The 12,898-nt window shown below is 41.0% G+C and overlaps 1 protein-coding gene across 1 annotated transcript; it reads right to left on the bottom strand.

Annotated features, from left to right (window-relative positions):
• Positions 1 to 362: 362 nt before the first annotated feature.
• On the bottom strand, positions 363 to 12,380 carry atp6v0ca (ATPase H+ transporting V0 subunit ca). Its single transcript, XM_012882296.3, has 3 exons — positions 12,117 to 12,380; positions 6,316 to 6,499; positions 363 to 1,525 (listed from the first exon to the last, which is right to left on the bottom strand). Exons 1-3 carry the CDS (start codon positions 12,190 to 12,192, stop codon positions 1,321 to 1,323), a joined length of 465 nt encoding a protein of 154 aa, XP_012737750.1. The 5' UTR covers positions 12,193 to 12,380; the 3' UTR covers positions 363 to 1,320.
• Between the last annotated feature and the right edge of the window lie 518 nt (positions 12,381 to 12,898).

The following is a 12,898-nucleotide window of genomic DNA, read 5'->3' as shown; positions in this document are numbered from 1 at the left end:
GTCAATTATTTTACTGTTTGGTATGGATTATAAAAATAAAATCCTATTTATGACCTGGTAACAATTTTAAGACCTAAGAAAGACTGATTTAAGACATTTTAATGCCAATTAAGACCATAGTTTTATATTACAGAATTCAATGCCTTTTAAGACTTTTTAAGAATCCGCAAGGAACCCTGTGCATGACTGCAAACCACGGGATCCAAATAACAGCCGTATTAGTTTTTAGCTACATCCTCAGGTAAAGGACCACACATTCAGTCTGTGTTGTTCAGATTTTAACGTATGGTCTAGTTTCACATAAATAACCAAAGTTAACAGTGCAGCTCACAGAGTCATGAAGACGAGGAGAGAAAAAAAACTGAATGGAGGAGGTTGAGTTTTATTTGGAAATCTGACAGGCATGGCTGAACAGTGAGCTCCCACTTTGAACAACAAAAAAACAAAATAAAGACAGCAGCACTACAAGTAAACAATACTAGTGTCTGAGAATGTCATATCAAACATAAAATCACACATTATGCACTCAGATCTCTCACACACACACACACACACACACACACTCATCTCCATGTGAACATGTGGACATCCTCCAATAATAATCACACTATATCCAGAGGAATCCAAGCACAATTACCCACAGTGCAATAAATCTAACTATACACAGATAATTTATAGATTTTATGTATATAGAGAATTTCAATAAACAGTTCCATTTAGACGGCTTCAAAAATCTTCATAGCTTTCCATAAATAGTGACAAAAAAAAAAAGTTTCAGAGATTCAAAGATGGTTCCCAAAAAAGAACATGAAAAAAAGAAAAATTAAATACCAGTGTGCACAACTTTTCAGCAGCCTGAAAAACAGATGATTAAAATCCACCAACAGAAGACGGAAATCAAAAAGAGGAATGGGTGGATGAAGGAGAGGGGGGGGGGGGTAAACGTTGATACTCACACTCACAGCACAGACTGGTTACTACGGTTACTGGGGGGTGGGAGGACTCTGGATCACTGTACAGTTTTAAGATTAGACGATATAATCAGGCAGACTGTCCACACATCATCTCACAACAAACAGTACATGTTCATGCCCGTTCTGTACGCACAAGACCCGACACAACCGGATGGCTCAAAACAAAAGGGAATAGGTCACATCTACAGAGGACGGGGCCGTCGTCAGCGGCGGCTGGCCGGCGTGTTTCTGCTGCCATCCCATCCTGTCAGATCCGCGGGTTGTCATGGAAGAAGGTGAAACGCTCCTGTTTGTTCTCGCTGCGTCGACGTGGAATGGATGAGATGGTGGTTGGACGGAGAGACGCTTATTTTGTGGATAGGATGAGGGCCACGATCAGGCCGTAGAGCCCCAGCACCTCGGCGAAAATCAGGATGAGGATCATGCCCACGAACAGCCGGGGCTGCTGAGCGGTGCCCCTCACCCCGGCGTCGCCCACGATGCCGATGGCGAAGCCGGCCGCCAGACCGCTCAGGCCCACGCTCAGACCGGCGCCCAGATGCAGGAAACTCCTGAAGCAGAGGATAGAAGGGGGGGGGGGGAAACAAAGATTTCATTAGGGAAGATGCATTTATACACTGGCCAGAGGGCGGAAACAGACAATTTTCCTCTTTAATCACCTGATCGGTCATCAGCTGTTCAATACTAGAAAATCTGATTATTTCCTCATTCCTAAAACGCCAGAAAAAAACCCAACATGCTCCTTTTTCAGTCTATAAATACAACCACCAACAGCATGCGCTTTATTAGCTTAACAAATAAATTAGATAAAAAGGTTAGGGACATAAATGGGGACAGTTATGAAATCTATCCATTTTATGTTTATTTCATAAACTAGAAATGGACGTCAGGCGGCAAAAACCTGGTTGGTGCGTCTCCAGCTGACCAATTAGAAATATTAAACATGAGCATGAACTTTAGCTAATGAGGCACAGAATCCACCGACTTACATTTACAAAGAAAACTTATATAGAAGCAGCTGGAGTAAAGAGCAGAGAGCGATTCTGTACCTTTTTGTTTTGTTTAACAATGTTCTACTTTATTTGTTTTAGGTCTTTGCACAAGTCTTTAATATAAAAAGGATTGTTTAAGTGGATAGAAATAATTGTCATGCAAAGTAAAAATCTAGGAGCAACTCAAACCCAGAATAAGAAAAAAATATTTTTTTTAGAAAAAAGCACCAAGAAATCACCTGGAGACCAAATTTGCCGTTTTTCCAAGAGCGTTTGAGATTAAAACCTCAGCAGCTCTTCTAAATATCCGGGAAAACAACAATCGGTGTTTACCCGCAGCCTCTGTGTCTAAATGAGAAACATTTACATGACAGCTGTATCATGTGATTAATATGCCCTGTTATTAAATAAAATAAAACACTTAGTTTGGCTATAACTTCAGCCACAAAAGATCAATTTAATAGTTTTTTGGATGTTTTGTCAAAGTGACTTAATTTTACACCTGGTAAACCAAGACAAACATTCAAACTAGATGCTAAGATCCGTTTATAAGCGTTAAAAATGTTACATTGAGATTTTAAAGTTAGTTAACCCTGTTTTACAGCGACTGATCTGACATCTGATTTATGAAAACTGTAGATCAGCACATTATTAACCAACAGCTCCTCCAACACATACATTTTGATGTAAATATGGTAAATGTATTGTAAACTAAGATTGCTTTGATAAGGAAATCTGGCAGAATCTGACTCTTTTGGTGGTTCTGGTTTGAGCAGCTTAGCTCGGCCCTTAGGCAGGTCTGAACAGTAAAAACATTTCATATTTCCCTGGTGAGAAGACGTTTTACACTTAGACATGGTACATGACGAATGTGTGCAGCACTGCGTGTTTGAGGGGGGGAAATTATTCACCTTTTAACTTGTACTTTTTCATTTTGCACAGCAGTGTAAACGTAGGACAAGGAATAATCTATCCCTCAGTTTAAAAAACAAACAAACAGGATGGGTTGGAAGCCAGTGTTGCCAGGTCTTGCAAGTGAAACAAGCAACCAGCTCTAATACATCTACCTTGTAAACAGTGTAAACAAAACAAGCCCAGAGTTACTGATAATGACCAGACATGGCAACACTGCTGGAAGCCTGGAACAGTGCTAAGCATTTCTAGAGGTCCATTTTCCCCTCCATCGTTAGACTCTTTCACAAACGTGCAAAAAAATCGAGACTTTTTGGGTTACTTATTGTTGTAACATCAATAATATAAATATTGCTAGACTTAATGTGCACTATTTTTTATTTTTTTTAGTGGCTCGTTTTTCGTACAGTTCCCACTTCACGTGGCGCTGGTAACGAGCCCAGAAAGCTTGATTAATCTATTAATTAAAGGGTTACGGTCACACAGCAGCACACTGTTTACAGAAAGAAAGAAAAAGGAGTGGATACCAGCGTCTCTGTGAGAAATGGGAGCCGACCGCATCATAAGAAGAGGAAAAGTCAGAAGAAAACAACACAGTGATTAACAATGTTTTTTTGTGGAGCTGTGACTGCTACTGTTGTGGAGAAGTCTGTGTGGATGTGTAGCGAGAACCAAGACAGTGATGAAAACGGTAGATGAATATGTTGAACATCTGCGTACTTGTTATTGAAACCCAATAAAGTGGATGCTAACCGGTCTGCAAACACTTTCTAAACTTAGTGATGGATGAAAAGTCAGCATTTCATTCATGACCGTCCACAAACAGATAACATGTCCACTGCAGAGGATGTGCAGACGCCAATTTTAACTGTACATCGTCTGTCATGATGAAATTCAACTCCACTTCTTAAAAACCAGTGCGCTCCATGTTTTAGATGAGTCTCTGGTTAAACGTACGGCTGAATTACATCCACAGCATGTAAACCGGTTCTGCAGGAGCCAGCTAATGAACCGGTCATTGGTTTGGGTTTGTTGGACCAAGGAAATGTCTAAAAACTGAGTACCCAGGTACAATCAAGGACTGGAGTGGCTTAAGTGTTTCTATCATGTTTAGTAGGAGGATTGTTGGTTTGTATATTTTTGTCTTCTAAGTTGACATAAATAAACGAGTACAAGAAAAAAAAGAAACATTAAGTTGGGACAACAAAGTGGCTTTTCTATTCTTCACCCGTCCTCCTCGGTTTCACTGGTAAGCTTAGGATCCACGTTCTGCTACACGTCTTCTGGCAACTAAATAACCCCAAGGGATGCAAACAATAACCGACTTAGGATTCATTGTCAAACATTAGTTTATTAGATTAAAATTTGTTTGATACGATCAACTGATCACGTCTGGTTTGACGGACCTTCTTTCAGTGTTGTAGAGTTTGTTTAGTCAGTATTTTTAAACAGCTGGCACAATAAAGTTATTAATGATGTGCCCTTCATGTCATAGATAGACCATCGACACGAGAAAACAGGTTTTTAAAGAAAATGGACGCTTATCATTTAATTGATAGTCGACTGATAAGATCAGTCAACTTTAGATTAACTCAAATCGATAACAATTGGTTTCAACGCTGCAGCAGCTATCTAGGAGACAAGGCTTGGAGAAGAGGGAAGAGACTCGCCCCCCTCCCAAGACAATAACTGCAGAACGACTGGGGCTTTCACAGGAAATCACCAATAACAGAAGAAAGTCACTAGATTTTATGCTAGCCTCCTTTTTGAAAAAAGGTTGCTTATCTTGTCTGAAAAGTTGTTAAATATAGCAAGAAATTGATATAGCTAAATTGGCAGCAGGTGTGTCGTCAGATTAGAAACATACCCGCCGCTGGTCTTGTACTTCCTTCACAATTACTGCAGCGAGCGTAATCTGCAGTGCATTTTGGGAAGTGGAGCCAGACTTTGGACCGGTTTCTATCAGCCATGATTGTTTCTGTTCCCTTAGTGTCACAGTGATGCGTTTAGGTACCGTTTGATTTTACGTGAATCAGTACCCGGCAGTACCAGCGGGATCGTTGCCTATAAAAGTGCAGAATTTGGTACCCATCCCTAGGTGAAGGAAACAGGAGGAAGGGAAGGTAGGATAAAAGGAGGAAATAAGGAAGGACAGATAGAAGGTAGGACAAAGATGGAAGGACCAGGGTTTCCCCGCCGTATTATAACCCTTTACCCACTGAAAGAAGGAAGGACAGACGGGGTTAGGAGAGAAGGAAGGACAGACAGGGTTAGGAGAGGAAAGAAGGACAGACAGGGTTAGGAGAGGAAATAAGGAAGGACAGACAGACAGGGTTAGGAGAGGAAATAAGGAAGGAAGGAAGGAAGGAAGGAAGGACAGACAGGGTTAGGAGAGGAAAGAAGGAAGGACAGACAGACAGGGTTAGGAGAGGAAGGAAGGAAGGAAGGACAGACAGGGTTAGGAGAGGAAAGAAGGAAGGACGGATAGAAGGTAGGACAAAGATGGAAGGACCAGGGTTTCCCCGCCGTATTATAACCCTTTACCCACTGAAAGAAGGAAGGACAGACGGGGTTAGGAGAGAAGGAAGGACAGACAGACAGGGTTAGGAGAGGAGAGAAGGAAGGACAGACAGACAGGGTTAGGAGAGGAGAGAAGGAAGGACAGACAGACAGGGTTAGGAGAGGAGAGAAGGAAGGACAGACAGACAGGGTTAGGAGAGGAGAGAAGGAAGGACAGACAGACAGGGTTAGGAGAGGAGAGAAGGACGGACAGACAGGGTTAGGAGAGGAAAGAAGGAAGGACAGACAGGGTTAGGAGAGGAAAGAAGGAAGGAAGGACAGACAGGGTTAAGAGAGGAGAGAAGGACGGACAGACAGGGTTAGGAGAGGAAAGAAGGAAGGAAGGAAGGACAGAGAGGGTCAGGAGAGGAAAGAAGGAAGGAAGGACAGACAGGGTTAGGAGAGGAAAGAAGGAAGGAAGGACAGACAGGGTTAGGAGAGGAAAGAAGGAAGGAAGGACAGAGAGAGTCAGGAGAGGAAAGAAGGAAGGAAGGACAGACAGGGTTAGGAGAGGAAAGAAGGAAGGAAGGACAGACAGGGTTAGAAGAGGAGAGAAGGAAGGAAGGACAGACAGGGTTAGAAGAGGAGAGAAGGACGGACAGACAGGGTTAGGAGAGGAGAGAAGGACGGAAGGACAGACAATATTTCCGAATGTATCATCATCACATGATCACTACACATTACGCGCGTTGAGAACAAATGACTATTAGCTGATTTTAAGCAGCACACATTCAGGCCACCTATAGCAGTAATTTATCTGCTGATAGTTGTTTCATTCATAAGAAGAAGGTAAAGAGGAGGCGTCCCAGTCGAGTCGGCCATCTGAGGAGAAACCCCGGCTGTAGTGACTGAACCCACTCAGAAGACGTCCTCCTTACTTGTAGAGACTGACTCTCTCAGAGATGTTGTTCGCTATCAGCACGGCGACCACCAGCCCGTAGATGGCGATGATACCGGCCATGACGACAGGGATGATGGACTTCATGATGAGCTCTGGCCGCATCACAGACATGGCCGCGATGCCTGTGCCACTCTTAGCGGTCCCATAGGCTGCTCCTAATGCTGAGAAGAAAAACGACAGACCAAGCAGTCCACATTAATTCACCTTTTCCCTCCAAATCCCCCGTCCTTAAAAAAAAAACAACAACACAGAGGAGATAAAGCTTCAGCTTGCATAGCAATCTGGGTAAACTGCTGCCAACGGGTGTTGCTCAATCCAAAATTGAACTAACAGAAGCCATTTAAATGTCAGTTCTCCCAGGAATGATTAAATATTTAAAGAGATCATCTCTGTAGCTCAAACTTGAGCCTTCTCTCTGCCCGGCGGTCGCCTCATGTTTTATTAATGCCTCCTCGTGCTGTAGTTAACGCTGCAGGTTCCTGCTCCACGTATATATCAACCAACAACTAAACAAAAAGGCCAGAGTCCTCTGAGGCCCGGCCCTTTAATCACAACGGGAACATGTTTTTTATTTCCTCCACATGAAGCGTCACAGATCAAAGCACCGTTTCTCACATCTGCACATCTGTCGCTGCGCCGCTCGCATCGCAGATTCATCTAATCCCAGCGCTGAGCGGACATCAGGTCAAGAAAAACGCTCATCACCGCATGCAGCTTCATCAGCGCAGTAATTCAGCCGGTTCATGATTTGATGCTTTTCACATCAGATAAACTGAACCTGAATTTTTTAACAATCTTCAAGTATAGTTTCTGTTTTTTTCTAGACTTACAGCAACAGGAGGGTTGGAAACAGGCCTGCCTCTACAACGAGTGGAAAATCTGATGTCATTTTGGTGCAAGTGCAGCAAGAGAAATAACGAGGTGCAACTATAAACTGATGGTGGGAATCGTAGTTTTTAGTTTCCATCATCGCTGTGACAGCAAATGATTACAATTTAATATTCTGCCCAGGTCAAATATGCCAACGTAAACTGGTCCAGCCCTTCTGCAGCATTCCCACTGAGGTGGAGTATGACAACTGCTTTATAACGAGTGAAATTCAGGGTTCCCACACCTTGGTGAACATCAAATTCAAGGACCTTTCAAGGACCTTTCAAGGACTTTCCAGGACCAATTTCCTCAAATTCAAGGACCACATGTGGCGGCATTAACCTACTGTGACCGCTAAATATCATATTTTAATACAATGCAAATTCAATAAAAGACTTAACGGCATAGAAGTTGTTGGGTCAGAAGCAATGCAAGAAAGTGGACTTAATTTATAGCCTACATTGATGTTGATCATATTCATAGCCTACATTTAAATCCACAGTACATGGCTATGCCATACTACATTACATATAAGATGTACATTAGCCTACTGTTTCAAGGAATTTTATGGAAAAAAAGTGCAGCATTGAGATGTTCAGAATTATATCAATTTGTTTCACTTACTTTCATCTTTGATTAAGCTAGTTTTTGACTTTGTCTCTGAAAAGTCGCTAAATATAGCGACAAAGTCGCTGAATTGGCAACACTGCGTGAATGTAACCTATTGGACGCACGTAGGCCTAAACCACCAACTAACGAAGAAGAGCGAACGTACTTTTGCAAATTAAAAGTCTGCGGAATCAACATAATTTTAAAAGATCTTGTGGTAGTAAAATAATGACACACGAGTCGTCATCCGTGTGAACTTTCAACCCCACAAAAAAATTCAAGGACTTTCAAGGACAAGGTGTTTTTTTGGCTGTTTTCAAGAACTTTCAAGGGCCTTGAATTTATTTTTTCAGATTCACAAACTTTCAAGGATTTCAAGGACCCATGGGAACCCTGGAAATTACACCATAGCTCCCCCTGTTTTAAAAGGCCAGATTTCCTGGATTCAAATGTCCAGGTTTTGCTAACAGCTTGTGTTGACAATGCTTTAATGTTAGTCTGGTTTTTATGACGTGTATACTTCCTAAATCTTAGTACCACACACGGCTGGAGTCTGTTTCCAACTCTCTGTGATAAAAGGCGGTTCTGCAGCTAGTTTTGGCATCTGGACCAATTTAGATCAGCTCCATTTGAAGAATTATTAAACAGCTCAGGATTGATCTACTAAATGATCTTTGATACATTCGTCTATTTGCATTTTTTTAATCGTTAAAACCCGTCTGATATCCAAACCAACCCCTGCTATGCCCAGTTTCAGATCTACAAGTCCAGACCCTGATGTTAAAAAAAAAAATAATTAAAGAAAAAAGTTTTAAAATAGCAGTTTTCAGTTTTTTTAATGAGCTACAAAACTCAAATAGTAAACAGATGGCAAACAAAGTTATGATTTGTGTGTTTTTAAAAATAAAAAGCATTTAAGTTTTTGAAACTGAAGGTTTTTACTTAGAAAAACTAAAACATTTCCACATTCGCTTTTCTTCTTTTCATATTTGTCCAGACCAGGAAAATGCAGTTTTAATACTCAGAGACTGTGTTGAATATAAATAGAAATCTGACAACAGTTCTCTTGTAGCAAAGAGTCACTGGTGAAACGCTAAAATAATCTTACTGCCATTTAGACAGCCAGACAAATTTGGTTAAGGTTCAGTTTAATAGTCTGTTAATCCCTCAGGGGGATCATTAATTATTAAACATCAAAACGCATATTTAGAATTGGTAGCCTAAAACTCATTTAATAAGTTTTTTTCCCCTACAACTATCTTCTAAACAAACATAATTTAATGTTTAAAGAACGTATTTCACTTGAAGCGGGATAACCTTGGTGTGTATACATGAAAGTCGGTGCGCTGCTGCCAGCTGGGCTTCAACCAGAGATCGCTGCTGGCTGAGACGTCCCTACGAAAACAAAGTGTCAGCTGCTTTTTGGGGTTACGGTGTTAAGTATCTCCAAATTTATAAAACATAACCAGAACATAAGACGGCATAGTCAAGAGTTATTGTTGATTTGGATTAACAAAACTGATCTACTTGGAGATTTTTATTATTATTATTATTTTTTTTTTTTAAATCAACCAATTGGTCTCATAAATAATGTTTTCTGGCATCTATATACCAAAAATCAACTTATTTCACATTAAAGAACTTCCTTAATTAGTCCAGACGAAGTGCAGTTTCCATCAAAAATTTTAAATACTTCAAATTTAGATTTCAGGATTTACTATATTGTTTCTTAAAAAGCAAACATGTTAAATGCGTTTTGTTTCTCAATTTTAAAGCTCTTTTACACAAAACTCTATTATGATGAAACCACTCCTTGAAAATGTTCTGATTATGTACCAGTAAAGCAATTGGAAAGCTATTAGTTTAGACAACACTGTTAATTTTATTAGCCATTTCTTGTTTATGTCTGAAGAGGATCGATTTCTGATCTGGTAATCTGACTGCAACTTTTGGAAACTTTAGGTAATCATCTTAGATTTAAACAGATGTTGGCAGGGTATCCCCCTGAAGCGTGTCGGCCTTGCTGCCATTTATACAGGGGGACACCTTTTGGTTAGTCTTCTGTTAAACTTTTTAGGATTACAAACACTAGAGATTGGCCGGCCAATGATCGGCTCGTCTGTGATCAGCAGATTAAATACTGAAAAGTTACATTTTGTCCCCCGTTCTAGTTAAAAGTAACAAAACTGATGACTTCCCTCCTTTTGGTTTATAAAACTTCAACTAGGTGTGGACGATACGACCATCTTGAGTTGCAAAGGACTAAAAAATGAAGACGAGCTGCAAAAGCAGAGATCACACATAAAAAGGCACAATCTGTGCTTTTGCTCAGACGCCTCCATAAGTTTCTTTGTCCTCCTTTTCCTTCAACTTAAAATAAATTACCAACAAATAAACAATGTTAACGGGCTAACACAGTGACCGGTTCAAATGATCTTAATTGCAATAGTAGCAGTACTAAATAGGTATTGCCATTTAAAAAATAAAACGACCAGTAAAGCTAGATGAAGTGATTACACATTAAAAAGAAATCTGGTTTTTTGATCCCTCATCAAACACATTGTTTTGGCATGAAATGCGGGGATATTTAAACCACCGGGTGTTAAATTTATCTGCATTTTTGGACTTTACAACTGCACAAGTACGGCTTTTTACAGCCGTTCTGTCCTCACTAGTGCAGAGGGAAACCAGAACAGGCGTCTCCTGCAGCAGCTACGAGCTGCTCATGGCTCACCACAGCAATAATATGATGGATTATGCCTCTACTTATAGCGTTAATACAGCAAAACCGTCCCAATAAAAGCATTACGAGCATAAAGTTAAATTAAAACAGCACCCTCTCTGCTCATAAACAACACGTTGGGTGCTTTGCGTGTGCAGGCAGCAATTTGTCACCAACAGCTGTGGTTTAATACAGAACTTTATCACTTAATACAATTTTCTATGTGCTGGTGGGAGAGTGATGAAATTAAAAATATTAGTTTTGTCTTGAGTTTTGAATAAATTTTTTGACGCAAGCTGGCAAAGTTGTGCAAACTAATTTTAGAAATGAGACGCTTTCTTTCCCCTTTAAAAACTATCCATTTAAATAAGGAAAATTATGAAAATAGTAACCCAGATTTTTTTTTTTACTGTGATAAAAAACATGATTTGATATTTCTTTCATATCACCTATGTTCAATAGCGACCATTAGCATGAACTTTTTTAATTAAAAACAAATTTCCCTAACCTTTTGTCATTTGTTTTTAACATAAATATGGGACATTTCTTCAATTGCAGTACATTTTTTGAAATTTGTGCGTTTAAAGCAACAAGATCTGGATCAGACAAAAATGTGCAAGTCAGCCCTAGAAGAAGACGGGAAATCAGTATCAGCTAGGTAAAACCTGACAAGTGGATCTCTAATAAACATTGGAAATAAAAATGTTTAAAAAAAAAAAAAAAAAAAAAAAGACTAAAAATGGGATCAATGGATTTCCTTCTTTGTAATTTAATGAACTCACGGGTGACTGATTTTTGTACCTTTGTACTAATTTATTATGTCCACGGATAATATATTACACCTCTTAGGGACCTGATTTACTACTACCAGGCTAAGTAAATCTTTAGTGACGTGCATAAAATGCACCAAACATAATCAGCCCGTTAATCCTTCTGGGCTTCATCAATTACAGAGTATAAAAATAAATGTTTACAAAAGCTTGAATCAAACCCACTTGGATTATATTCCTTCAACAAAAAAAATCAGTTTAATGTTCAGAGAGTGGAAGTAGTCCACTGCGCATGCTCAGAGGGCAGTGCAGGATGAATGAATGGATGGATGGATGAGCCCTTTAAACTGTCAGCGATATTTAGGCCTCCGTGTTCCCTTCCTCACTCCCCTTCACCAAAAAAAGCAATAAACGACCAGCGTGATTACCGCAGACCCTTAGGCTCGGTGTTTTTCATTCATTCATCGTGTTACATCTACGCTGCGGAAGAAGAGGAGCTGCCGCCTCGCTGGCAGTGTGCGTCAGCAGCCAGCGGCAGACAGTCACAGCCTCAGTTTAATGTCAGGAGCTCCACCAGAACAGAGGCGGACAACAGCCATCGCCTTCCTCCGTGTCCCTCCGCATCATCCCTGACAGGTGTACGAGCCCCCAGCGCCACCCAGAAAAAAAACCCCCACCGACACGGTTTGTATGAAGGTCTTTTTATTATTATTATTAATTACCGCCGTCTACGTATAAGCTAGCATGTAAGCAATAGTTGTCGGTTAAAAAAATAAAATAAGGAGCAGGAGGTGCTGGTGTAGTTACCGCTGAAGACCATGGCCGCGGAGGCTCCCATCACGGCGAAGAAAGGTGAGTACTCGGGGCTCTCCTCAGAAGACATTGTCGCGCTTCCCTTCGGACGACAAAGCTCAACGGCGCAATATCCTCTGTCTCGCTCTCTCTCTTCGGCGGTGGGGGTTCCCCTGTCCCACCGTCACCTCTGGGCAGCTTAGAACACCGCGAAGCAGCGAGGACGGGCAGCGGCAGCTCCGGCGGAGAAGAGGAAAATGGCGAAACGGAAAAAGTCACGTGACCGACCGTGGCGGAAGGATCCAACTGCGTTGAGGCGGGTGTGCCCGACTAACAACTCCAAAATACACGCTCGTGGACTCGTGTTTCCTTTTGAAACCGACGAAAAATACCCTAATTTGATATTTATTTATCAAAATAAATTTGGTATGGGTGCAAATAAGTGTTTAAATAAATGATTTTGGGCCCTTTTTGTTCAGTGGTATGTTCTGCTGCAAGTGCACACTGACTGCAGCTGAAACCAGTCACATCGCACTGGCCTGTTAATTATTGGTACCAAATGTTCACTAAATACCGCCGACAAAAAGCGACCGAGCTCTATGATTTAACATGAAAAAAAAAACAGCGAGTAGATCCTATAATGAACGCTACTCAGACCAAGGGACCAGAAACGGAGCCCGGAGGAGTTTGCGTCAAGGTGACACTCCAGTGAGGATGTGTGTTTTCTGATGTCAGCTAGAGAGGGGGTCTCACCTCGTCGTTTAATGCTCTCGTTTTGCAAAACTTTGATTAAATCT

The sequence above is a fragment of the Fundulus heteroclitus genome, unplaced genomic scaffold (assembly GCF_011125445.2).
Source record: "Fundulus heteroclitus isolate FHET01 unplaced genomic scaffold, MU-UCD_Fhet_4.1 scaffold_48, whole genome shotgun sequence".
NCBI classification, from domain to species: Eukaryota; Metazoa; Chordata; class Actinopteri; order Cyprinodontiformes; family Fundulidae; genus Fundulus; species Fundulus heteroclitus.
This window is presented reverse-complemented; position numbering and strand designations above follow the sequence as displayed.

Coding starts and splice junctions, on each gene's coding strand:
- atp6v0ca (XM_012882296.3), bottom strand. CDS start 12,192: ATGTCTTCTGAGGAGAGCCCCGAGTACTCACCTTTCTTCGCCGTGATG. Junction 6,500..12,116: donor CGCGGCCATGGTCTTCAGCG/GTAACTACACCA, acceptor TTTTCTTCTCAG/CATTAGGAGCAGCCTATGGG. Junction 1,526..6,315: donor GAGAGAGTCAGTCTCTACAA/GTAAGGAGGACG, acceptor CCTCTGCTTCAG/GAGTTTCCTGCATCTGGGCG.